Genomic DNA, 27,577 nt, shown 5'->3' with positions numbered 1-27,577 from the left:
ATAAAAATAATGATAGAAAACAAATGTTGCATGTGAAATGTGATACAAAATGTTTATGTACAGATGTGGACTTTCTCAGACCCTCTGTGGATTGTTCCCTCCTTTAATTATAGAGTCTGTAAAATATCAGAAAATTGAGACAATTTCCTAAAATATAAATGATCATCTCTAGATACTGCTTGTCTTCTCCAAACAATAGTCCAAAAATAAATAGAGCACTCAACTATCAGTCCAGATAACTATCACTAGTTAGGATAATAATAAAAAAATACAATTAAAAGAAAAAAAACATAAGCAGCCATTATGAGATTGGAGAAGCTGTTTATAACATCTGGCATTTCTATTTCTCAATCCACATATAGCAATCCAGCATTTCAATCATAACACTTACATTAGTGTCACTCACTCTTTATTAAAGAATGTTAATGTGATTAAAATAGATTAACAGTTCGTTTGCATAATGTTTGCTCTGTTAAGTCTGCATTTTTTGGATCAATGTATTAGAAAAAAAAAAGTTTAACCTGTTACTCAATTTACCAAACGTGTCTTTTACTGAAAGCACATGGCAACCCTGACTCCCAGCAACGTCACTTCCGTTTGGGCGATCCATGTTTTTTATGAATTTGTAGCGCGTCAGTGGTGACTTTATGCTTTGACCTGTTTACCATTTAAAAATACATTCAAGTTTTTATTATTCTTATGAATATTCATATCTAACATTTGTGCAGATGGTGCATGTTTCTCCTTCACTTAAGAGGGTTTCTTATCCCAGTTCAAGATTTCTATTTTTAATGTATTTGTAAATGTTATGAAAATCCATTGCATTTATTTAAGATAAGGAGGGTTTAAGGCCTAGAGCTAATCTGAAACTGCAAGAAGCAAATATGTTTTATAATAGTAAACATTTAATTCATGATGTGGAGCTAATGTCACAGATGTCACAGACTAAAGCCATGATCCAAATTATACAGATTTATAATCCATGAAACTCACTATAAATAAAAAAACAACCCAGATCAAAGTCAATAACTTTATTAGAAAAATAGGTTTAACTCACCTCACTGTACAGTATAAAACAATTCATTTGCAAGAATGCAAACACACTTGTTAGCAAAAAACAAAATCATAAAACCATTCCAATCAAAATTGGAGATCCAACAGAGTCAATACTAGTACAAAAAAAAAAAAAAAAAAGTCATCAGGCTCTTTTTCACAAACCCGGTAAAAAGAGAAAGAACAAGCTGCACAATCCTTTTCTGACCTGTAAGAACTCTAAATATGAGTTAGATTCAAGACACTGCATTTCATGTCAAATGTCACAAAAAGGCAAAAAGATTTATTTCTATGCACTAATGATGTTTAACAAGAGCTTAAAGGAGAAATCCAACCTTAATCACTTTCAACATTAAAAACCATGCATGTCTGTTACTTTGTGAAGTACGTTTAAAAAAGGTTTTATTCTGTGATTTCCTGAAATTCCTATGTTTTTCTATAACACAGCCATGGCTATGTCCTGTACTAAAAACTGGATTATTATGTGAATCTAACTCTAAGATAGTCCCAGACAAATGCAATATTCCCTCCTGTATGTTTCATAAAAAACTACAGTGAGCAGCTGTTGAGGGACCTGCTGAACCTTTTTTTTTTTTTTCAAATCAAACCAATTGCGTTTAAAATCAGTATCTTCAGTAGGAACCAACAGACATGAAGCTCAGAACCACAGACAGGAAGTCATAAAGTATAAAGGCATAAAGTCCCGTCCATTCTGGTGGATCACAAGGGGATCTTACTTTAGAAAAAAAAAAAAGTCAATTTCAAGACACAGGTTGCAGTAAATATGTCATCAGAAAGAGTACACTCAACAGACGGTGACTATTTGAAATGTATATTTGTAATTTGACTACTTGCTGCAATCTTCAACTTTAAAAAAAAAATAATTCTGTGCCGAGGTGGTGGCCATGTTGGTGTTGTGCGACGTACGCTGGGCGAGACAATGTAGCTCACTGAGCCTTTTCGCACAAAAGTAAATGGTGTCTTACCATCTTCACAACAAACTGCAACTTTCTCGACATTCCAATATCTTTTAAATTGACAGGATCCATATCAAAAGTGCATGTCTCTCCCCATTCACTACTGAACAAACCATTCTAAAGTAAGATCCTGTGGGGCACACCAGAAGGGTCGAGACTCTGTCTCTGTATTTGGTGACAGACTAACACATTGTTGGTTTTGGTCTTCACAAAATTTGTTGACAATGACAATACAGAACATAACCAGACTGATCTTACGCTCCCGAATGTTTTGGAAGTCTGTATTAACTTGTGTAGAAGTATCTTTAACAGTACTCTGTATGTGTATAACTACAGTCCTTAAAACTAGAAGTGTACAAAAATAAGATTCACAACCAACATCAGTTATTTTCCCTTACATCAGGATGGATTTTCTCCTTTAAATTCTTAACATTTTGACTTCCAGTATGTGTACACCGATAGTGAGAAAACATGAATTAACACCAGTTCATCCAACAATTTGTCACAAAAAAGTACATGGCATGATAATCAGTCTATAATGACATACAATGTAAATAATCATGCTTTTGCGATGAAAATGCTTTCTATACCAGTTTGATTCTTAAACTTTTCAGGAGCTGGAAATGTATGTACTTTCTTCCAGTCCTGCGTAGAGAACCTAAATAAAAAGGCAGCTTCACTGGATGTCAGTGGTGATTCATTTCGATGTTTGTGCAAAGCAAACAGCCTGAAACATCACAAACATCCTTACAATGAAGGGTGCAAACAAAAACAAAAAATACGACACTTTTCCCATCATGGAAGACAAAGGATTACTGGTTTCCAGGTACTTAAAGTACAAGTTCACCCAAATATTCAGTCATTATCTCCTCCCCCATGCAGAAGGAGATTCAGGTGAAGTCTTGTAGTCCACCAAACATTTCTGGAGCTTCACAGCAAAACAGCGTGGCAGCATTCTAAAAAGCATTCTTCAACAGCTGAGGTAGCTGGGGACCAGCTTCAATTTATAATGGCTACATACAGCTCGTCCAGCATAATCAAAGTCTCCAGAAGCCCTGATTTCCCAACCGATTTCAAAAGATAACATTTTCTCCACCAAGAAGGTTATGTTGTCACACATTTGTTGGTTGGTTTGTCGAAAGGATTACGCAAAAACTACTGAACGAATTCAGAGAAACTTTGATGGAGGATGGGTCTCAGCCCCGAATAGACCCCATTCACTTTTGGTTAGGGTTAGGGTTGAGTGTTTTCTGACCTTTTTAAAATAATTTCTCCGGGAATATGCATGGATCTTGTGGAAAAATAAAGATCTTGTAGATCTTGTGGCTGCTACAATTTGACGTGTATCTCTTGAGCTTAAATTATAATTAAGCCATTATAGGTGGTTTGACATTTAGAATAATACACGGCCATCATGTTTGTGAGTGCCAAAAAACCAAGATCTCCACTGCAGCTGCCAAGCCAGTCTGAAATTGGTGCACGAGGTCGACGGTACGTTCAGGGGGTTAAAAACATCTCTTCAAACCAATTTTGGTACTCTCGGCTTTTGGAGGCTTAGATTACACCAGACGAGCTGTATGGAGCCATGTAATGTTTTCCAGCTTAAGTTAGGCTTTTGAAACAAGTCCGCACTACTACAGATGTTTAGGAGAATGCTGCGACACTGCTTTGTGGACTACGAAACTTGACAGGGGTTGAGTAGGTAACAGCTGACTTCCATTTTGGGCAAACTGTTCCTTTAAGATTTTACAAAAAAAACAAAACAGTTATAAGACAATTTGTCTGTAAACTACATCATCACTCAGTTCATGTTTCAAGACAGCAAAGCTTGTTCAGGCTCACTTCAGGAGGACCAGCTAACATGCCTACAGCAGCTGTAGCCTACATCAAGTCTCGGCTGAGAACTAAAATTCATTAAGTGCTGTTTGTTGTTGCCTGTGCATATCTGGGGAGGAGTCAGGGCTGGGGATAGTGTTTCAGGGGAGAGGGGGGAGGTGGGCGAACCCTGCCTCAGTACAAAAAGGGCAGAGCAGGCGAGTCCTCGAAACTGAGGTAGTTAACGGACCCTTGGTGGCTTCGGTTCTTAGAGAACCATTTTCCTGGAATGCCTGCCCTTCCAACACCAGATGATCACACCTCAACACTCTGATGATCATAGAATATCACAACTAGTCCATCATAAAGATGTAGTTTAAGAGCTCAAACAAACAAACAAACAAACAAAAAAATAGCATCAAGTTCCACTAAACCACTCCAAACAAAAAAAGTGCAAAGACTTTTCCAGAAGGATGTCCATCATGAACTCCAACTCAGCAAGTCTCAAATGGCATATTTGGGGCTTAAAACAGTCAAGTGTTTAAGCTTAACATTTGCTCTTCTGATTATCTTCAAACGTGGCAGTTTCAGGAGATCTGCTCCTTAAAAAAAAGGCTGGAATGCCATTGGACCACTGAGTCAGATGACCTTACCATTCCATCCACTGGCAGCCTGCAGTGTGTACCGCCATACACTGGTCAGTCTTCATAGCGACACATCAGGACCGGCCTCGACCCCTTTTCCCTGCTAGTCAGGTAACAAAAGGAAGCAATTAGAGAATGGAAATCAGGATCATGTTACATCTACACACACATCTACTGTTTTGTATCCCTCACACTCACACACTCAATACAACTGTAGAGAACTGTGTAAAAAACAAAACAAAACATGAAACTGCATACATTAGAAGACAAAGCATTCTCACACACAAGCACGCCCTCGGACATGCACATGTCAATGCCTTAAAGGAGGACGACAAGCAGAGAATCGGCCTGGTTTGGATGTTTAAAACTTTAAACAGTTTGAGGTGCGGCAGGTGAGACGTGGACAAGCTCAGACAGGCAGAGAGGGAGGGAGGAGGGGTGGGGTTAACAGCAGCCATTAGATCTATTAAGCAAACTGAACCAAAAAAAAAAAAAAAAAAAACACACTACAAGCGACTCATGCATGGCAATTATCTCCCACAGTAGCACAATATCAAACCTCCAGATAAACATGCAAGATTAGTATCCAGGCCTTCAACAGCTAGGTAGATCCTTCTGGGACAAGGAAAAGCTTCATTTTGTAATTAAGAAATCAAATTGTGCTTTTATTCCCCCCGCTGGTAACAAAAGGGACTTGTATGACGTGGGGCTTAGTCTTGATGTTGCATTGACAGTGAATTTAGGACACCAATTTGTGAAACATTTATGTTTTTGGACATGAGAGGAACTCATAAGGATGGAGTATGTCACTACATATACAGAGCACTTGAGAGATGCCGACTATAGAAGTAGGTGATTTGGAATTTGATGGCATGCAAGGTGACACTGTAGCATGTGGCCAACATTGGCAAACCTTTAATCCATTTGCTTCCACAAGGAGCCTTAAATTTGAAGGCAATTTGAAGAGAGAATTTGCCGAAACATGAATTTGCAACACAATTTGAAGTTTTGTACACGTGTGCGTGTATGTTTATTAAAGCAGACAAACAGCAAAGAATACAAGCCAAAATGTAAAGCCAAAAAATAGGACTACGATGGTCCTTTTTTTCTTTCTTTTCAATAACAAGACACGCATTACTTTGTGACAATACAAATTGTATTTTCATTTGTTTTAAATACATGTTTAGGAGACATATGCTTTGTTGCCGTTAGCTACTTAAAACATGGAAACCATAATTTCTAAAAACATACATAAAGCTATAGCCAAATAGACAGCTCGAGCACATATTTGCATCTAAAAATTTTTTCAAACTTTGTTATGGAAAATCTTTTAAACGACCATCTTAAAAAAACAAAAAAGGAAAAAAAGAAAACCAGTTCGCCAGAAACAGGTGGGTGTGTGACTACTGTTTGAGTCCAAGCTGATTATTAAAATATGTACAAAAAGATATCTTGCCAGATGTCACCAATTTTGAGGAAAAAAAAACGCAGGCAACCGTATGGGATTGAGGGCCAATCAGATCAAGTCTCTAAATAAAAAGACAAAAACAAAAACAATAAACACGTATTTTGTTATCAAAGCCCTACTGGTTTACTTCCACTGTTGCCCAAAAGAATCCTGATAAAATTCCTGGTTGTCGGATTTGTAACCGGAATAGTTACCAGAATGATCACCACCTTGGAGCGGTTGCTGAGCAATGGGTTGAGAGCCCCAGTTCTGATTATTGGTCTGGCGACGCTTGGAATCTGGCTGGTTGTACCCATCAGCTTTGCGCTTTCCTCCTACATTTCCACCGCGGCCACCCCGAGCACCACGTACCCCTCCTCGCCCTCTTGGCTGCACGCCTCCTCTTGCTCCCCGCCCGCCACGGCCTGGTCCTAGTCCACCACGCTGGGAGAAGTTGGCTCTGCCCCTGGGTGCCCCGGCGCCACCACGTCCCCTGGCTGGAGAGGCTCCGCCCCTGGTGCCCCTGTTGCCACCCCGCCCTCGTCCCGGGGCCTGGAAGTCGTCATAGCCATAGTACGGGTCATCGTATCCTCCACGGTAGTTGTGATAGTCATAGCCATAGTAGTCATAGTAGTCCTCATAACCATAGTAGTCAGGGGGGTATGAATAGCCACCCCGGTTGCCACCTCTGCCCCGGCCTCTGGCAGGAGGTGGCATGTGAGGAGGTGGAGGATAGTAGTAATAATCATCATACCTGATGAAGACAGATGGGGACAAAATGATGACCAGTTTCAGAGGATGGGATTTGCTTTTGGCTTATAATTAGAACCAGCAATACTTTCCAATGAGAAAATCTGCTGAGATGTTGCTTACATTTGTGTTTTGGCTGCTTGTCTCTGGGCTTTGCGCTCTTTCCTTTTCTGATCTGGTGGTTTGGCAAAGACAATCTCAATAGGCTCTCCCTCCAGCTCCTTCCCATTCATTTCTTCCAATGCCTGACAGAAGTACAGATACACCATTAACATTTCCGCAAATATCAACAATTTCCTATTTAGAGCAACGAAACCACAGTGACAAGTCAATAAAAATGTCGCAGAAAGAGACTCACAGAATTAATGTCTCAATGAGGAAAAAAAGAAATACCTTCACTGCACCATCCCTCTCTTCAAAGTGAATGAAAGCATAGTCTTTGAGCTTCTTAACTCGTTCCAGTTTTCCAAACTGACTAAAAGATGTCTCCAGAATCTCCTCTGTAACACCATTGGCAAGGTTTCTAACAAATAAAACCTTCACCTGCAGAACAAACAGACATAGAAACAGATTAGAGCTACAAATTGATTTTTGATTGAGCTGCAAATCATTTTCATGCTCAGAAGCCGACAAAGCCGGTTATTTTTATCATTAGATATGAAAATGTGTCATTTACATTGTTTAACGAAGTGCCAAGTGACATTATAAGACTATGAAAAAGTACGTCTTCATCATTATTAATGAGCAAATGTTTGAATACTCCATTAATTGGTTTGGGTGATTTAAAAATAATAAAAGTCTGAAGTGTTTTCAGCTTGTTAAATGCAAATATTTTTTGTAGTTTCCTTCCTCCTCTGACAATTAAATTAGTATCTTTGTGTTGCGAACAAAACAAGACATCTAAGGACGTCATCTTTGGGAAACACAGATTAACATTTTTCAGCTTTTTAAATGACCAAAAAAACTAATTAAGAAAGCAATCAATAGATTACTGAACAATGAAACATTCATTATTTGCAGCCCAAGAGTGTAAAAGCTCACCTTGGCCATGACCTCTGGGTCTGGATCTTCAATGGGATCGGCCCACTCCACTGTCACAACGTTGCCCCAAACCTTCACCTTGCCACTCATTAGCCGACGACGAGCCTGAGCAGCTGTTTTGTGGTCTTCATACTCCAGGAAGCAGAAGCCTCTGTTCTTCTTTTTGTCATCGGGTTGATGGTACAGTATGACATCGCTGAGGCCCTCTGTAAGTACATAGAAATAAGATTTTGTGAGATTATGACATTAACTCTTGGTGCTTTGGATCAGAACTGGAAGGATACCTTTTTAATACATCAGAAATGCACAGTTATGCGGCATTCAGACCAAACACAGGGCAAATCATCTGCATCTCTACATTACATACAAAGTGAATAACAACAAATTCACTCGAATCTATTAAACTCAAGCAAGGATTTCGCATGGCCCTGTATTGCAAATGCCCGTCAGCATTGGTATTCACACTGACATCATGATGATAACACACTCATGTCTGGACATTCATGAACAGCAATGGAGTAGAGGGGGGAAAATAAAATCACTAATCTTGGACGTTTGTGGACAAGGAGCCAGCATGAAAAGTGTGCCAGGAAGTTGGACTACCTGATAAATCAGAGATGCGTCTCAGCACAACATAGCCCTGATTGATCCTTACTCTATTCAGGGAATAAGCATTTTAAATGTTGTTTGCGTGTCATCTCGCCAACAGACCCAACGAGGAACCAACCCGGGGTTTAATAGGGTGCTGTTGTTATTTCAGTGAGTTCTCCTTGCTTCTGAACAGCCCCTTACATTAACACAATCTGTAGAAACACATAATTAAGATATTTTTTACCTGTGACTTTCCCAAACTCTTCAACAATCTGCTCCTTTGTTTTACTCTTGGGAATGGAGCCAACGAATAGCCTGTTGTTGGCTACAGATATACACACTCCGATGTGTTTCCCGGGGCGAATCTCATGATTATTGCACTATACAAAAGGACAAAAACATGTTAACTATATATTGTGTAACAACAAATGCTGTTAGTTCACAAATTACCTAATGAACTGGGGGGATTATTCGGCTATATTCCGTTCATTAACTGATTTCTGGTTGACAATGTTGCTCAAACCTTTTAAGTTATTGTAAGCGGGAATTTTTTGCAGAATAGAAACAACTGTTCTGGCTCACCAGCTTAACCGCCTCCTGGGCTGCTTCTTTAGTGCAGAACGTGACAAAGGCATAGCCCCTGTTCAGGCCACTCAATGGGTCCATCATTAGTCTGAGGTCCCAAATAGGCCCCGCCTTCTCAAAGAGAGGAACCAGCTCATCTTCAAACAAGTCACGGGGAATCTTCCCAACAAATATCTAGGAGAAATCAAAAAGAAAAAAAATTGACTTACATTCAAAAAATGTGTATACAACTGCAGTGGACGGTCTGTCAAAACTGTTAAATATGTAGATTTTTTTTTTGAGACTATTAAAACTATCTGTGAAAATAATTACTCTAATACTATTAGAGTATAGGGAACAATAAGACCAGATGAAATTGTCTAATATTTGCAGGACAGGTTCAGTTTCACAACAAGACAAAGTGTACCTCTGTTCCAACATTGGGTTGGGCACCTGAGTACACTGACTCAGGCGGGGGCCCGCCATACTTTCGCTGGCCTGTTGTAACGTCAAGTGTGTAGTTGGTTCTGTCCAGGAGTTCTTTGATTTTAGCCTCATCTGGTCCTTTAGTGGAATCTGAAACTTTAGTTCCTTGTTTCTCTCGCTGTCTGTAAGTCTTCATTACTCCACACAGAAAGGCACTTTTGTTCTGGGAAACAGAGAAAGAGTGAAAATATTGATATTCCACTCGATACCAGCATAAAAAGTGTAATCTTTGTTAGAGTTAGTGTTAGTACACAATATAGTTTTCCTAAACATTTGAACAAAGAGCCCTTTGTTGTTCAGATGATTAAACTTACTTGCACGTGTGACAGATCACTCTCTTTGAACTGGACCAGCACTTGCAGGGCTCCCTCCTCATTGAATTCTTTCAAAGCTTCAATAGCCCTTTCGTCTAGGTCACTATGTGCTACTAGGCCTGATGAACATAGGGTGTAAAAAAATAAAGGACAAGATCATAACAGGTTAGCGCTGAGAAACAGAAGACATCTGACTCATGCAGCTGTGAGGTATTTGTATAATAGAGGCTTAACAGTAATCACTCTGTACCAGAAGGAACTAAAGGATATTACAGCTGAGGGCAGGATAGCCCTGAGCATGGCCAAGTTTCATTTCTATGTATGCTAATGTTTTACAGTCCAGTACAGGGCCAATTTTCGTTACTACCAACAACTGATGCTGTCCAAAACAACAACAAAGGGCAATGTCAGTTACAAATTAAACACATATGTATTGAACTGTATTTCAAAACCTCTACATTCTGTACAAGACTGTTTTCTGTTAACAGTCATTTGAACCCTGCTCTGGATAGCATCCTTGTGGTCCATTCTGCTCCTGTTCAAAGAGAACAATTCACCTGCTGCAGTCCGGCAGCTGCTCTATTGTTTCTGTGTGTGCCACAATACCAGCTGGCTTTAATCTACCTTCTTCCAAAACTTTAAAACTACACCCATTCAGTCCAGTTTCTATACTTTAGCTGCGTGACAAAACTCAGCAAGACCTGATGCAGCTTACTGATGTGGAGCAAACACAGTACATGTATGTGCAATTGTGGACAAATTGGTAATCTGTATCAATATCTGCTGGAAAGAAGATCCACAGCGCAAAAAACCCCAACAAAAAACCTCTACGTGCAATCTACCTTCTTTATCTGTCATCCAGCGGCTTGAATTATTAGTTAAACAACCATCAACCTTTAACGCAGCCCTCGAATACAGTTAATAGCTAATTATAATACAGAGGAATTAACAAGGAGATGTTGTTTTGTCTGGTTGCAAATCAATCAATATCAAAAAGGGCAAGATTGCTTACTATTCATGATTCTCTTAAAAAGACAAAAACATGCTCATCTGCCAAACAATACTTTCTGACATATCACTCCTGCCTGCAGCAGCTCCCAACATACTGCTTTCTACCAGAGCAGTAAATCTTTCATAACGGGTCAGAAATATGTAGTATTTCTTAAAAACAGCTGCACTTCATTTTTTCACGAGTGCTCAGATTTCTCTGCATATGGCGGGGTTCTACTGTGAAAACAATCTAAATCTAGATAGACATATTTAGACATTTGTCAAACTTTGTGTCAAAATACATCATTTGGCTTCAGAGCCAAACAACCAGAAAAATGCATTTCAGTGAGATGAACTTCCACAAGAAAGACCTTGTAATTAATGTTTGTCTAATTATTTTTGAAATACATTTCTTTCCTGTGTATTTTCAGCTGAAGATTAATACACATTTGGTCCGCTGGTGTGTGTTCTGAGCAACAGGATGGTGTATATGACTCATAATATACAGTGCGTTTGTGGTACAGGGCGAGCATGCAAGCTAGCGCAACAGTGTGGCTCACTGCTTTAGTTTTTGGACAACAGTGGAGCTGTGTGGCTGACAAACATGATGCATCATGCTTTCATCAGGTTTCTACTTTTAGTTAGCTACATGAAAGTGAACCCAATTCATAGCCATTTCTGGTCTGTTCCCTGCAGTTGGAAAAGTACACAACTGGCTTCAGGTATCCCCAAAAGAAAACAGAAAGTAGACTGATGGCACTGACCGTGCACCATACTAATTAAACTAGATCATCCTCAATTATTCAATCTCTCTGACAAAGCCTAGTGTTTCAACAGTGTGGTGAGCCTTATGTTTGTATGAACATATTTCTGTCAGGCAGGTTACTCAAGAGATGACAGCAATAACTTCTTCTTACCTGCTACGTAAAGTTCATCTAGCTTCTCAGCAACATTCTGAGGTAGACCGGCTTCCAGTAAAGCAGGAAAGTGTTCTGAACGGGTCACCTCTGCAGTAGTGTCCATTGGTTCCTCCGTACCATTCCCGTTCACATGATCTGTGGCCATGTCTCCAGACATCTGTGTGGATGAAATTGATGCAGAATTAGACCACTATGGTCACAGCGGGCACTGGTAAAGCAGATTAAGTGAGCGGTTTGGCGCCATCGTTCAAGACTGTGCACAGCAGTCAAACTGTAATATTATCTGAGCTGCTTCTGTGATCACACGCTACGAAACTGAAACGATACTTGAATCGCGCGTTTCCCCAACCCTGACGTCAGATACACATCGACACATGCGAAGACAGTTCAAACCATCGTATCACCACTGACTGTAATGAAATATCAACCTCGGGCTAAATGCTGCTCGTTTCCAAACATCCACCACGCCTCTATGAGCTAGTTGGAGCTAACGCCGCTGGCTGGTGCACATAACAGGCCGCAGACTTCGCCGCGTGTGGAGGAATAAACTGAATGACAGCGAGGTTAAACGCACTCCTCACAACTAAATCATGTCGGGAGGCATTTTTCCTCTAAATAAGATTCACATTTGCCCTGACACCACATCTGTTCGATCGGCCGTCAATCAAATCGGGCCATTTTTCAAAATGCCGGCTAGCCATGTAAACGAACTGCTCTTTAGCCGACACTAACCGGTCGTGCAACGAATACATCAGTGTGCACAGAGCGCTGAACAACAGAACCTGTTTCCGGGTTAAATCGGTCAGTTCGGCGCGTACGTACCATGCGAATCTAAACTTGGGTGCACGATGCTGATCCGCCGTGTTAAATTTTCTTCAAATAAAGGAAAATGTTCTGGCCGGTGCTATTCAGGAGGGTTTCTTTACTCCCGGTGAAACAAAATGGCGACTACGTAACGTCGCGAGCTCTCCTTCTCGGCTGTATGTAAGGGGTTTCTTAAACGGCTCCTCACGGGCTGCTCAGTTTACATACATCCGGTCTGCAGAGACACTGATGTTGTGCTGTTAAATGTATGTGCTGACCAAATCTGTGGCATTGTTTAAATGACACTTAGACATGATAATAAAACATATACAGACTTTACATTATAACAAGTAATTATCCTGAAGTCTGTCTTGTCATACATGTCTTATATGATTTGGCCCACCATTGCTGCATTTGTATGTCTTCGTACTCAGATTCAGAAATACTTATTTACATTTAATGTGACTGTCTACGATCCTCACTCGCAACAACGCCCCCTTTAATTGCAGATTTAAGCATATTTAATGTATTGCTACTTATGTGTTGTTGGTTAGGAGTGTAGATTAAACATTACACTACTTTTTCAAAGATTAGATTTTTTCCAAGAGTGGTGTCTTTTATTTTGAAAACCCAAAGAATTAGTAATAGAGATACACATTAAAAAAGCTACTCATGAATGGAAATGTTGCAAATATTTTTGTTTTATTGAGTAGACATTTTATTTGAAATACGCATCATTTTGCCGAAGTAGCTAAATCTCCCTAGTTTATTTGGGGAAAACACATTCTTTACTGCACTGATTTATTTATTAATTCAGAATGACCCTCACCGGTTAATTAAGGGATATTTTTAAGAGGGAAAATATAAAGCCTTGTCTGAGTTTTTAATAGGAATTGGGTTAATTTAAGAGATAGTGGTGTTTGTTTTCTAAGTCCCAATGAAAACAGTAAACTCTGGCCATCACTCCAGCATAGCAGGTAGGTGGCGGTATTTCCAGTCACCGCCCACCGCTCTGTAAAAGAAGAAGAAGAACGCTCGCGTTGCTGTTGGCTGAGCGCGAAATTTCAAACGTATGCGTTCGCGGAGGCAGCAGCTCGTTAGAGAAAAACAAGCCTCGAGAGAAATATATCAGTTTTTCGATTTTAATTTAGGTTTATATAGACTTTCGGGAATAACACGAGTTGCTTCTAAATATTTTCAAGGACTCTCTCTTTAACTCAATGCGAAATGGATATTGCCACTTGTTTACAGTAAGTCAGCATACTTGAACGTTAATGTTACCCGGTGTTAGCTGCTTGCTAACGTTTGTAATTTGCTGTAAAAACTAACTTCTTAGCAAATTGTTAGACATCGCACTGCTATCTTTTAATCTGTCATATTTTCACCCGTGTAGGTGTTTTGAAAGAAATCTGAGTTCGTATACGGGGGACGACCCACTGCATCCATGGGACAAGTAAGTAAATTGATCAGCTAGCTGCTGTTTTCGAGCAGATTTTTCTTGTGGTTGTTGACTCTTTTAGCAGTCATACATTTTAAAAAGACAGTCTTTCAGCAATTATTACTTGATTTGAACTTTTGGACTTGCATTCTCACATTTCTTTGCTCTTCATGTTCAGGCTGAGGTTGTAATGGCATAGTTGTTGAAAGTAACGTTAGACTTGGATGTAACTTAGCGATTGAAAATTGATGCTTTCTTTCTTTTTTTTTTTTATTGTGTTAGTAAAACCATGGCCATCAAAATAATGCTGTGTAGTGTAGGCAAATTATTATAAGATGATGTTCCTGTTATCAGTGTTCTTAGCATCTCAGCATGTTATTGTACAGCCCTACATTGGACTGATTTTAACTCTCTTGAGTTGTTTTAGTATTTCTTATGTAGTGCTTTATCTGTCCAAATTATTTTGTGCAAGACTAACATTACTGCATGTAACTGCACTTGAGTGAAATATGCGTGACTGACAGCTGAGACAATACTGACTGAATGCACACTTCCTTTTTATATTCTCTCAGGTTTGTGGACTATTTGGAGCATCAACTGCCTGCAGGCGGTGGCAGCGAGATGTCTCTGGTGTTTGACGCTCTTGTACAGAGATTTTTAACTGTCGAGCGATACGCAAATGACATCAGATATGTGAACTTCTGCATCAGATGTGTGAGTCCGAGTGAAATATCTCATTATAATGAAGGGGTCACACAATCACAGTTTGTCATACAGACTCATTAAACCTCATGTAATCTTTTTTTTTTTTTTTTTTTTTTTATTCTGTCATATAGGCAAGTTTTTATTCTGACCCTGTGGCGCTGTACAGTTACATCTTCAGTAAGGGTGTCGGCACCAGGACTGCTGCCCTCTATGTGGCCTGGGCACAACAGCTTGAGCAGAGAGGATTGCATGAACAGGCTGATGCTGTGTACCAGAAAGCCATGGAGAACCAAGCCCAGCCAGCCGACACTATTGTCGATGAACTAAGGTAATATTAGTGAAATACAAAAATGTGGGTATAGCTAAGAGCTGCTGCTGAGGGGAAATGCCTTAGGTGATTTTTTTTATTTTTTTTTTTATCTGTGAGAGTCGGTTTGATGGCCCATAATTGTTGACTGATTTTCAAAACGTGAAAACATTTCAGGAGTGCGCACACATCAGACAGACTGTGTTTGATTTGGATGCAGAAGCTTTTTATGACCAGGCTGTGAGGTGTTCTTTTTGGATCACAAATGCTAATGTGTCCACAACCTCAAGCTATTAATCTCGCTTAACTGTCAACCTCAATTCTGGTTTTTATGCTTACGAGGTTATCCTATTGTGTGCAGCTGCACTGTAAAAAAAAAACAAAACAAAACATATCCCTTGCAATCTAATCTTACATATACTGCTTAATAAGTCTTAGTAAATTTATTTTGATGTGCATTATACACTGTCAAATTATATCTCATATCAACATCTGATCTGCAGGCAGTTTCAAACAAGAATCCAGAGCCAGACAGCAGTATCAGGTAAGAGTGTATTTACTTGTCTGCTTGTTTATTTAAAAATATCACATGTGCGTTATATATCGTGTCACTGTTTTTTATTCTTTTTTCTTTTTTTGTAAAGCAGGAGGTCGAAACCCTTTGCAGAACTCCCATTTAACCAATCAGATGTCATCTCAGAGAGAACCTGTAGCTCCAAACAAGGTGTGTGTCTTTTACATTTTGAAGTACTCATTTAATAACCCCAATGTCTGCTTTTTAAATCAAGTAATAATGTTTGTCTTCTGCTGCAGACCTCTGTGGATTGTCCACCCAAACCACCCACTGTTCAAACCATTGTAACGTAAGTTGCTTTTTTTGTTGTTGTTGTTTGATGTTGGTTTTCTTTTGAGATGATTTTATGCCTCTGCATTATGAAAAGTTGTAGAGACTGGAGCACCTTTTGAAATAATATTTTCTTAATTAAGATTATATTAGACCAGGGAGATACCACAAAAAGACAAGCAAGTTGACAACAGGCCCAGTAATCTCTTCTGTTACAACGAGTATCATATTCTAATATTTAAATGGAGGATGTGGGACTTTTTCTCCAGCATCTGTGACGAGATTAATCTAGTGAAGCAAGATGTTAAAGATCTGATTAAACTGTTACACCATATATGAAGCCCAGGAGAAGGCGGACCTGGGACAGCCAACCAGGGCCAATAGTTAAATTTTACACTAAAATGCAGTAGGTTGGTTGGTTGGTTGGTTTGTCTGTCTGCAGAATTACACAAAAAATACTGAATAAATTTCCACCAAATTTGGATGGATCTTAATGGTGCCCAGAATAGACACCATAAACTTATTTCTTTTCTCCAGCCAACAGTCCAAAACACCCAAACTCTTAATTTACTGTCATAACTGTCATAACTAATTTTCACCAGATAGACCAAATGTTGTAGCTGTTTACCATTCATAAACTTACATTAGTGTTGTCTCCGCTAAATTTCAAACCAGTGATGTGCACTAACCTGCAGTTGTCAGCAGATGGTGACCTTGACTGGCGTACACACAAATGATCTTAAAAGACAGAAGCTCCGGCACAAAAGTGAATAACTACACTCTATCAAAATAAGATGCAGAGACTTAATAATACTACTTTTTGTACTAACAAAGAGGTCCCGAGTCAATGCACATAGTTGGATTTATATTAACTACATCTAGATAAGTTGATGGATGTGATTTAAAAATAGAAATGTATCCTACCACTAACATTTTAATCAAGATTGAAGTATGCCCCTTCCTGGAACAGCACCTGCTTTAATCGCATACAAACAGCAGATTGATTATTGTTATACATGATTATTTCTTCAGATAAACAGTCTGGGGTTAACAATTTCAATGTCTACAACAGGAGTGTGGAGGACATTTTTGTTTGGCTTAGTTTACATGGGTGCTTTCATTATTCTGTTATTTTCTGTGTAATGCCTCCTGATCAGTCACCAGCACAGCATATTTGTACTGTTGTAACTGGAAACTGCTGACAAGATATTATCTGATCTGTCTGCTCCACAGAGTATCTCGCTCTGAGACTTCAGGCACAATTCCCTCGAGTCAGACCTCCGGTGTTCAGATCGTGTCCCAGTATATGAAGGATGAACTTGTTTGTGAGGGATCTGAACTCAGCTTTGAGGAGGTCCGAGCAGAGAAATACTTCCGCCAGCTCCAGGAGAAGCAGGAAGAGAAGGCCAGTCAAGACTGGATCGGTAAGATGATGGTCTTTGAATGCAGCTGAAACGGAGCCAAAAGTGCTACTGATTTCCAAGTGAGTTATTAAATTTGTGATGATTTGTATGCTTTTCTTTTTTCTTTTTTTTTTGAAGCAGAGAGGATGCTGAGGGAACAGGAGGAGGACATCCTGAGTATTATATCTATGTTTGAGAAAGTAAACCAGGAGCTAGAGGCCTGTGGAGGTTTGACCAGCCAGGCTTCATCACAGAGGGTAAGCGTGAAAATCCAAGTGTCTTGAAAAACGCAAATGCAACCTCTATACCTTTTTTATATACATAACAGGTATTGTTATAAAGAATAATATTGCGTATGTCAGCGAGTCAGTTTCAATTGTCTAAAACCATGAAAGCAAACCCTGTGTTCTTTGCTGCAGTTGCCTGTTGTGGAAGGAGCCACAGGTCTGAACCCTAATCCTATCCAGCAGTCCTTTGGGCATCCTCGACCCTCAAATCGTCTGAGCAGCAGACGCTCTCTTGGCCTGAGATTACACACTGAGCCGACCTTCATCCACGAAGCTGCCGCCACCCCTGAACCTCCTCAACAGCAGGACGAGAGCAACACCAGACTGGCTGAAGCACACACTCTGAGCACAGAGAGGTTCCACCATCCCTCTGTGCCGACTGACAGGAGTGTTCATTTACCAAATCCTGCACCGACATTCACAGACCAAGCATTTGTTGTCCAGCCCTCGATGGTTCAGACTCGATCGGTGCAGCCTGTAAGCTTCGAGCAGATGAACCCTTTGCTCCACAGACCTGCCTGCACCTCTGTTGCGAACGCTGATGGTTTCTGCCGGGATGATCAAGTTCAACTCGGCAGCTCGGAGAACTGGTGCCCTCCAGAGCAGAACAGCACCACACATCAGTGAGTGGCTTCAAATTCTGCTCAGATGCCTTCTGTTCAGCACAGCAGCAGTTTCTGAATCCCCAGCAACCTTACTATATCTAAGGAAGCAGAAAGAGAAGACCAGTGTTGCTTTCAGCCAATAAAAATTGGATTATACTGTGTTATTCCTTGAATATTATTCCAGAATTCTAACCTTGTGTAGCTGGACACCCTACACAATAGCTTGACGTGCACCTACCCAGAAACGGCTGCAATTGGTCTGCTTGGTAGCATCGCATTTTGGGCTTCTCCTTTGGTACTAAACGGCAATGCTAACACAAGGGACTGAGACGTTTAGTTTCCCCAGTAAACACACGGACCTAAGTTGTTGTATTCACTCCTGACCTGCCAGCTGCTGCTCTTCTTGGGTTCTGTTCCTCCTCAAAAGCTGCAGGAGTGTCTCTAGATGAGAGAGCGGGCAGGCATATTTAAAATAATTAAACATATAATATCCAAGATGATTGCACAGTATGAATGTGAAGCTATATATATATATAATGTATACGGTTTGTATAATATAATGTGACATGAACTCCCACCCCATTTTAGATGATTTATACAGCTGCAGACAATTTTATAACAGTAGTGAAATCTGAAAAGCAAGATGGTACCATGTCATTCCAAATAACTGTCTTCCATCTGTTTTCCTCTTTCTTCTCCTCAGGGATATCGCTGATCCAGCAGTGCCGGAGGAAAAACTCAACAGTAAGTGAACCAGTAGTTGATGAATCAGCCCTGTGATCTCAGCAATCCTGTGGAAGTTTTCAAACCTTCTCTTTGTGTGTATCAGTGTCACAGGGAGGTACAGGTAACCTGTCTCACATCACTCCTAACACCTCACTGGGCTATGTTCAGGCCACACCGTCCAGGGTGCTGCCGTCACCTACTGTCAACACACGAGAAGCACTGGGTGAGCACAGCAACAGTGATGGTTTTTAGGCAGTAGGGTTTTCTGTCAGACTGATAATGAGTGTTTTTAGTAGCATGTAGTGCCACTAAACTCCAGAACTTTCTTTCCCTCTCAGCTGCTGTCGTTCTGTGCTTGCGCTTTACATTTTTCTATCATGGTGAATAATATTGATCTGGTTTTGTGTCATCCAGATGTGATCATGGACATGTTCCAGGCCCCGACTCTACTCGAGGACCCGTTCAGCAACACATCAATGGTCCACACTGCTGAGATGGCCGAACCACCCGGATACCCAAGCAATGGTAAATATTCGAACATTCTACGGAAAGGTACAAAAGTCATGCAGTTGATGTTTGTGGTAAATCAAATGGTTTACATTTCAATTTTTCATTTGTTGTTTTTCATTTTTTTTTTATTTGAAGTAGGCGTCTCCTCTCTAACCAAGCCCCCGACCACGGCCCCATTCACCATCTTCCAGGATGACACTGACAAAGAAAATGGAAGGTAAATATATCAGGTCACCAGCTAACAATTATTTTTGTTATCAAGTCGTCTCCCAGTTATTTGAGTTATCCCAGTTATTTTTATGATTGATCTTTTATTCTTAAAAATGCCAACAAATTATGAAAATGCTCCTCACAGTTTCCCAAAGTCCAAAGGGACATCAGCAAATTGAGTTGTGGACAGTTGGGGGGACAAAAGAAACAAAGGGTGTCTTTGTTTACTGTCATGAAAAAAAGCAGCAAATCCTCACATTTAAGAAAGAACATGCAAAGGTTTAACATTTTAGCTTGGAAAATAACTGAAACAACCAGTAGATTACAAATAAATGCTTTGTAGTGAGTATTAGTTGCAGCTCTAAAGTGCAAACTAACTAGATCTAAAAGATGAACTAGAAGATTTGCCGTGATCCTCTGATGATATCAACAATTAGATCAAATGTTTCTATGATTAATGTTGCTGTTATTTTGTCACTTTGTCTCCGTGTTCAGTGCTGCTGCACCTTCTGTGGTTGAGAAGTGTAAACCAATCAGAGCTCTGGCTGAAATCGCGGTGTCCAACAAACCTAATGTAAGTGTGACTGATTTGTCACTTTCAGAATTCCGTCTCATCAATTGTTTTCTTCATAAACTGTAAATGTAAAATTTGACTTGACTTCAGTCATGTGTAATTATGTACTTCAGCTTCATGTCAACAACCTGCTTTTAGTAGTAGTAGTAGTAGTAGTAGTAGTAGTAGTAGTAGTAGTAGTAGTAGTAGTAGTAGTAGTAGTAGTAGTAGTAGTAGTAGTAGTAGTAGTAGTAGTAGTAGTAGTAGTGTGTTTTTAGACCCAGTATGTATGATTTCACCATTTCTGATTATGTTGTATCTTTGTATGAAACACAGCAGTGTTGCTTATTGACGGCACATAAATTACAAACAGAAACCTGCGACACATCAGACTAATTGCATTGTTTTGTTTTAAAACACGTTTGGATCACATGCTGCTGCTGCGTTGCATTGCGTTTTCCTAACTGTATGTTTTTCCGCTGATCAGGACACTCCTCCCGATCTGATGCCGGATGAGAGCACTATGTGGGGAGCTCGCTACAACTCCCTTAACTCGCTGGCAGCTTGTCCCAACAGCACCACAGACTTCGCCATGTTGGCTCAGTTCGTCTCCACACCGTTCACGCACAAAACACCTTCCGGCAGCAACTTTTTCCCGGACCAAGGTGCACTACCTGGACCCACACACACTCCAACATTACCTATATGTACCTAAGTACTGTTAGTCAACAGTCAGGCACATTCTTTAACTACAATGACAATTTACATGTTTATTAAATGCTTCAGATTTTGGATTCTTTTATTTATTTTATTTTTTTGTCTTTCCAGAGAACAATGGTGACGGTGCTGACGCTGATGACGAAGCTTTTATCCGACGCCAGACAAAAAAACTCAGGTAACCAATCTGAGAATAACCAGAAGACATTCACATGTGTGAAGCTACCAATCAGATAATTCTTTTCTTTTTATTCTTATTAACTGATTCTAAAAATATCCGTTTATTAATTAAATTGCCAACCACAATTCAATGAATTGTTCCTGCTTCACCTGTGTCCTGTATCCCCTCACTCAGCCCCATCATAGAGCAGAGTCCGTGTGATGAATCAGCCGTCAGTCAGCTCCTGCCGTCTTCTCAGAGACACGGCACCATCGTAGGTGAAGGACTCGCCACAGCCCAGCTCTGCCTCACCACCTCCTCCATCACCATGGTGCAGCCTCCGCCTCCTGCTGTGCTCTCCTTCAGAGACCAGACGGTCTGTCCCATCGACTCCACTGTCCCCAGGACCACAGGGCCCGGCTGGGAAGTGTACATGAGCCCCGAGCAGCCTCCTAAACGGGCGTCTCTGATCTCCAAGCAACCTCAGAGTTCAGCCAGACCCAGACATGAACCTTTTACGATCATAGAAGACGAACCCACCAGCCCAGAACGAGCCCAGGAACAAGTTGATGTCCCCATGACTCCAGAGTGTGCCCTTAAATCGGACTGGCTGGCCATCAGAAGCCCAGATGTCCCTGTTGAGCCTGACCTGGACGCCTTCCTGAGTCCTTGTCGGCCCAAAAAGAACATGGATGTCCCCATGAGTCCTGAGGAGCCCATGACCCCGGGGCTGCCTCAACAGTTCAGCACTGCAGATGAACCCATGATGAGTCCAGACAGGGGGCTGAAGGCCGACATGTCCATGAACGCAGCACCAACACCAGGCAGGGCGGCCGTGGTCCAGCTGGTGTCAGATCCCTGGAGCGATGAGCTGATCTCTGGCCTGCTGTCAGCTCTCACCCCACCTCTCACTGCTCACCCCCGCTGCATCACCTGGCAGTGCAACGTGCCCAACATCAGCCCAAAGACCACCATCAGCATGGGTGAGGAGCAGAGCTGAGGCTATTATTTTGATTTATTGACTGGTTTCCACCTGTCTTATAAAGGGTTGATTTGGAAAGTGTGCTTGTTCACTTTTTTGCTCAGAAGTAGATGTGAACATTGATACCCCTCTCATGTCTGTACTATAACTGAGCTAATAACAAGTTTGACATTAAAGTTCTCGTTCTTGCTGGAGAACAAAACAGCCGAAAATACATTGTAAATCGTAAGAAATGTAATGTAAATATTGTATTTCATTATCTTATTTCTTGGTGCGTTTGTCAGTGAGTATAGAGTATATAGTATAGAGTATAGAGTATAGACACTTAACCACCCACCCACCATCTCCATCAAACCAACCAGTTTGAACACTAAGGTGAAATGAAGAAATGTGTTGTAATTAAATATTTTCCGTCTATCAGGAAAAGCGTCCCTGCGAGTGGATGGCGTCGTTGGAGAAGGAGCTTTTGCAACCGTCTACCAGGCGACTGACCCCGTGACCTCTGAGAGGGTGGTGTTGAAGGTAAGAAGGTGGCGATTGTAGATGAAGACACGGGCCCGTAAGTGATCTCTATCTCTACTTCATGATTAATTTACAGATAGGGTTAATGTAGATCATGCTTTGCTTTACTACAGCTGATGGAAATAGAATATTTCATGTGGCTTGAGATTTTGTGCATTTAACACATTTTTGATTAAATTTTAGTCTCAGTAAAATTAGACAAAGACTTTGTCAAGCAGCGGAGGTGTCAGGCTTCTTGTTGTTGTTGTCACTGCAGGTTCAGAAACCAGCCAATCCCTGGGAGTTTTACATCAACACTCAGCTGGACTCTCGGCTGCAGCCTAAGGTCCGCCATCTTTACAGCAGCATTCGCTCAGCTCACATCTTCCACAATGGGAGCGTGCTGCTCGGCGAGCTTCACAACTACGGCACTCTGCTGGTAGGTTCGCATCAGAGACGCGGTGACAAGATATGACATGGGCGTCAACTTATCCTACATACCCTGAAACTGTGACTCCTCTTTCAGAATGCAGTGAACATTTATAAAACCCTGAGTGACAAGGTGATGCCTCAGCCTCTTGTCATATACTTCACCGTCTGTATTCTGAACATGGTGGAGCAGCTGCACCACATCCGCATCATCCACGGCGACATCAAACCTGACAACTTCCTGTTGGGAGAGAGGTAACAGCTAGTACATATTACCGTAAAATTCAGAGGAGCTGTTCTGTCCAGTGACGGCCAGCAGGGTCACGACACAGCATCATCATACTGTTGTTGTGTTTCAGGTTCTTGGAGAACAAGTGTTTCGAGTCGGAGAACGTGGACCACGGCCTCGTCCTTGTCGACCTCGGACAGAGCATTGACATGGAGCTCTTCCCAGAAGGCACTGCTTTCACTGCCAAATGTTTGACGTCAGGGTTCCAGTGCACCGAGATGCTTAGTGGGAAACCCTGGAACTATCAGGTGAGGACACACAACATGTCTGCTCCTGTGAAATCATTTTAGTTTACGATATTTTCTTGTTCAAACTGAACAGTTTTTAAGCCACACATTTTATGTTAATGCAGTAGTGTATTCTGTACAGATCTATTGTAGTTCTACAATGTGAGATTTAGAGATTGACAAAATCCCCAATTAATTCACTTTGAGGCAGGTTTCTTTTAAAGGTCTCACTTTATTTTGTTGTTCTGTATCGTGTGTGTGTTTGTAGACGGATTACTTTGGGATAGCAGGGACCGTCCACTGTATGCTGTTTGGGACTTACATGCAAGTTACAAATGAAGGCGGCACGTGGAAGACAAACGGCGTTTTCAGAAGGTAAGGTGGTCTTAAATTCTCTTCTTCCACGAAAAGAATGTGATGAAACGATGCAGTTGCTTGTTGATGTAAAGTTGAAATTCTTTATGGGCCGTTCTATGGAGATGTCAGTTTTTCTGACTCCAGCCTTAAGAGAGAAATGACACTGCCTGTTGGGCCATCGTATTTGATTTTGAATCAGTTTCTTAATCTGTGAGGGCAGGGCATGGTTCAGTCCACTGTCCCTTTTCAGAAAAAAATGTCACATTTATCCAGATTTGATTTGAAGCTTTTAGGTGATTGACATGATTAGCAGGAAATTATGAAAAAGTAGAATACAGATTGATTGAATGACACGATTTAGTAAGTTTTAAATGACTGACAGAATGTGGTTTAATTACCTATCGCAGCCATTTTGTAAAGTGCACTTTTCATGAATTATGTCACTTATGTTACTGTCACATTACTGTCCTTGTGGGGATCTGCAGTTTAAAAAAAGAGACACTGTCAATGAGTTAGGAAATAACTTTAAACGATAGAAAAGGAAGTCAGTTTTCAGCCATTTTTGTCCTCAAGTGGACGTTTCTGTAGAATGAACCTTTTCATCCGAAAATCATCATTCTACTTGAGAACCACCAAATACATTTATTGTAAAATCAAAAGTTGGCTTGAACTGTTTGATTTATTTACCTTTATTGGGTATACAATTAAATAAGCTTCAATGCTTGTTTGCGAGATGGGTCACCATGAAGTGTAATAAATAATCAGAGCTGGGTCAGAGGAAGAAAAACGAGATGATGCAGCTTCTGGTTAGCAGTTAGCATTAAACAGGCTCTTGTGTCTGATTTCTTCCATTTCTGCTCCTCAGGAACCCTCACAGCGACTTGTGGCAGGAGTTCTTCCACACTCTGCTGAACATCCCGCACTGCGACTCTCTGCCGAGCCTCCGGAGTCTCCGCTGCAAACTGTCGTCGGTCCTGCAGCAGAGCTACAGCAGCAAACTGCCCACGCTCAAGAGCCGCCTGGTGGTGCTGCTGCTGGAGAGCCGCAAGGCAGCTCGGAGATGACCGCCTGAGACGGATCACCTCTTTGACTGCAGTTTAACTGTAAAATGTTGTGTTGAGATGTCACTGGAGGAGCATATAAGCTCCTGATTAGATTTGTACAGATTTGTAAAAATGTAAATATATTTAGTTTCTTTTATAATTCCAGTTTATCTGCTTCCAAACTGTTTGATGTGTGGGAGAGAGAAACAGTTTTGCTTGTTGAAAAATAAAATTTGGGTTCAGTTGTTGTAGATGACTTTCATTGTCTCTACAGATGGAAGTCGGTCTGCACAGATTTGTCGGGGGGGTCAGCATTTATTTCACTGGAACATGATAGATTGTTTTGAAATGATTCCTTCAAGTTTTCGAGTATGATTTGGCTACAATTAATTTAAAACATTTGTGTTAATTTACTGATTGACGGCCCCCTTGACATGTAAAATGTATTTAATGAGTACTGTATTTTTAACACTGATTTTTTTTTTTTCTTTTTAAACATTCTATAAAAATGGAAGTGAGCAAGTGATTTTGACATTTATTCCCTCTTGAAATGCTGTTGAGCGCACAGGAAAAACTAGAGCTGATTTTAACATGGACACGATGATGGTACGACTTCAGATCAAACTGGAAACTGCACATAACAAGTCTGTGCCTAAATAGCTGTTGGCTCGTGAATCAGTCTCGATACGTCCACTAGATGCCTCCAAAGTCATGCATCTGTAAATCCTACATGTTGCAGCTTTAAAGCTGCATTACTCAAATGTATTCTATTTATTTAGCCTAAAATCACAGTCCCGTTGCCTCAGTGGGCTTTAAAATGTGAACCAGGAACGTTATTGTCTGTCCTTAGACCCTCGATTCGAGTGAGGAAAATCGTCTCATAATAATAAAAAAAACCTCAAACTCAATATTTGTAATATTTCTATTAAAGACAGACTGAATGACTGTGTTATTAAAGGTGCTACTTTTTTCCACATATAAAGTAGTGCTCCCAAGACTTATGAACATACCTGCATTGGTGTCACCAGGTCGCCACCAATGTGCAATTAGATTATAATTACATTCTAAGAAATGACTTGATTTTATCTTTTAACACGTCACATCGCATTGATCACATTTTTGGACAGCATACCACTTGTAGAATACACACAGTACACATACACACATGGGTGACTTTAACATAATACATAGTAACATAAACCATTTACTTTTACTTAAGTTTGACTTTTGGGTACACTGACTAATCCAATTATTCCTTAGTATTTATGTTACTTACCAAGAATTACATTGTAGCTTGCAGCGATGGAATGTAACTATGTACTTTGACTTAAGTATGTACTTTCGGTTTCTGCTACTTTCCACTCCACTACATTTTTTTGTCTATTACATGTATTTGTTAACTTGAGTTACTAGTTACTTTGCAGATTACTTGCTGCATCAGAGCCAATGAAGGTTATTTTCAAAGGGATTTACTTACTTACTCAAGTACGACTTCTGGATACATCTGAGTAATCCAATCATTTATTTGTATTTGTGTTAATTATTACAAAAATGGCCTTGTTTCAAAGTAATCTGACCCTGAGAGAAGCTAAAAGCACCTTCACCAGATCTGGATCTTGACTGTCTGCGCTGAGAGAACTGGAAGACATCACAGCAACACCGAAGAGTCTAAATGTAATGTGTTTCTCACGCTGTGTGCTTCCTGAACCTGTGTGTGTTTCGCATGAGGGTGTGTGGGCGGTTTACTGGCTCTACATCTGATCCAGAAGTGGGACGAGTCTCCGTTCTCCCTCGTCCTCCCTCACCTCCAGTGTCCGTGTACCTGTCCAGGCCTGCAGCTCATGTAAACTGCATTTTTCTACCTGAACGTTCCACCTCAGGGTTCACAACAACAAGCAAACGTGATGTGCATCAGCTCATCTGAAAAAATCGTGTTAATATTGATAAACAAGGTGGTTATAACATTATCTCTAGGGCATTTAAATCAGATTGCTAATCATAATCATTTTCTCAGACAATAAAAACTGTTCTAGTGATTGACAGCGGTTTCTTTATTAGATTTTCACAGTTGTTTGATCTTCCTGGGCCACTTGTTCAAAGGTAATCTGATCAGATTTTGGTTATCGGATTGGATCAAATCTTGAAAATGGGTTGTTCTAAAGGGAAAGAAGGATTCTGAAATCGGATTACATCACGGAATCCAATCCTAGTTTTGATCTGGATCAAACCTTCAGTTTGTGTGGTTCAAAACGCTTCAGTAGGATTTGGATAACTTTGATCCAAAAAAACAGGATAATCCTGATCCCAACAGGAGGTAGGATTTCAAGGTGTATTTCAGTAAAAATGTAAAATTGGTCAAATAATACATTTTTATCATTTAGAGTATATACTTTTACTTATATTTTGCACTTGGCTTGTTTAACTGTTACAGCGAAAAAGAAGATAAAGTAGACATAGGCTACCAATTAAACCTTTCAGTATAGTAAAGTTTAAATAAAATCAAAATAAAAATGATCTTGTCCCCATGAAACAATCCCCCCAAACAGATTTTAATAACAAATAAAAATAATGCATTCAATTTTTCTGTGGTTCTTCAACAAGCTCAGGTGCATCATAAACATCACAGAGGGACATTGCGCGTGGTAGCGATGTTGTGCAGGACAGTAAGTATTATGTTGCATGTGGTTCCACTTGCAAGTAGTTAAGGCATGCAAAGTGTCTCTTCAGAACTCCATTTAAATGCTCAATTGCACATCTTGTTTTGCAATGAGCAGTGTTGAAGCGTGGCTGCACAGGTGTGGTTGCTGCAAGAAGGGAGTCATCAGCCATGACAGGAGTGGATAGGCACTGTCTCCTAATATTATGTCACACGATTGGTTGGTAATCTG

At 40.5% G+C, this 27,577-nt stretch overlaps 2 protein-coding genes across 12 annotated transcripts; one reads left to right on the top strand and one right to left on the bottom strand.

Moving 5' to 3' along the window:
• Positions 1–1,152: 1,152 nt before the first annotated feature.
• LOC119012185 (heterogeneous nuclear ribonucleoprotein Q-like) lies at positions 1,153–12,580 on the bottom strand. 5 transcript variants are annotated; one of them, XM_037085759.1, is made up of 11 exons: positions 12,415–12,580; positions 11,590–11,749; positions 9,683–9,801; positions 9,310–9,531; positions 8,901–9,077; positions 8,563–8,698; positions 7,728–7,933; positions 7,080–7,229; positions 6,810–6,931; positions 6,152–6,690; positions 1,153–4,592 (listed from the first exon to the last, which is right to left on the bottom strand). In XM_037085759.1, exons 1-11 carry the CDS (start codon positions 12,415–12,417, stop codon positions 4,564–4,566), a joined length of 1,863 nt encoding a protein of 620 aa, XP_036941654.1. In that variant the 5' UTR covers positions 12,418–12,580; the 3' UTR covers positions 1,153–4,563. The 5 variants fall into 5 exon arrangements, with proteins under 5 accessions (XP_036941654.1, XP_036941655.1, XP_036941656.1 ...); XM_037085760.1 differs by having other exon boundaries at positions 1,153–4,589; XM_037085761.1 differs by having other exon boundaries at positions 6,309–6,690; positions 12,415–12,579.
• An 845-nt stretch (positions 12,581–13,425) lies between these two features.
• bub1 (BUB1 mitotic checkpoint serine/threonine kinase) lies at positions 13,426–25,215 on the top strand. 7 transcript variants are annotated; one of them, XM_037085752.1, is made up of 24 exons: positions 13,426–13,646; positions 13,790–13,849; positions 14,407–14,548; positions 14,671–14,867; positions 15,350–15,390; positions 15,491–15,570; positions 15,660–15,709; positions 16,924–17,114; positions 17,235–17,350; positions 17,513–18,003; positions 18,689–18,729; positions 18,815–18,934; positions 19,126–19,236; positions 19,357–19,438; positions 19,927–20,005; positions 20,472–20,649; positions 20,813–20,879; positions 21,057–21,844; positions 22,265–22,365; positions 22,622–22,783; positions 22,871–23,028; positions 23,133–23,310; positions 23,558–23,664; positions 24,512–24,710. In XM_037085752.1, the coding sequence occupies exons 1-24, from the start codon at positions 13,624–13,626 to the stop codon at positions 24,708–24,710; spliced, it is 3,762 nt and encodes a 1,253-aa protein (XP_036941647.1). In that variant the 5' UTR covers positions 13,426–13,623. The 7 variants fall into 7 exon arrangements, with proteins under 7 accessions (XP_036941647.1, XP_036941648.1, XP_036941651.1 ...); XM_037085753.1 differs by having other exon boundaries at positions 17,232–17,350; positions 19,360–19,438; XM_037085757.1 differs by having other exon boundaries at positions 13,427–13,646; positions 15,494–15,570; positions 17,232–17,350; positions 19,360–19,438; positions 24,512–25,215.
• Positions 25,216–27,577: the final 2,362 nt, after the last annotated feature.

The sequence above is a fragment of the Acanthopagrus latus genome, chromosome 22 (genome assembly GCF_904848185.1).
Source record: "Acanthopagrus latus isolate v.2019 chromosome 22, fAcaLat1.1, whole genome shotgun sequence".
Classification (NCBI taxonomy): domain Eukaryota; kingdom Metazoa; phylum Chordata; class Actinopteri; order Spariformes; family Sparidae; genus Acanthopagrus; species Acanthopagrus latus.
Note: the sequence above shows the minus strand (reverse complement) of the source record. Positions and strands in the feature narration are given on the sequence as shown.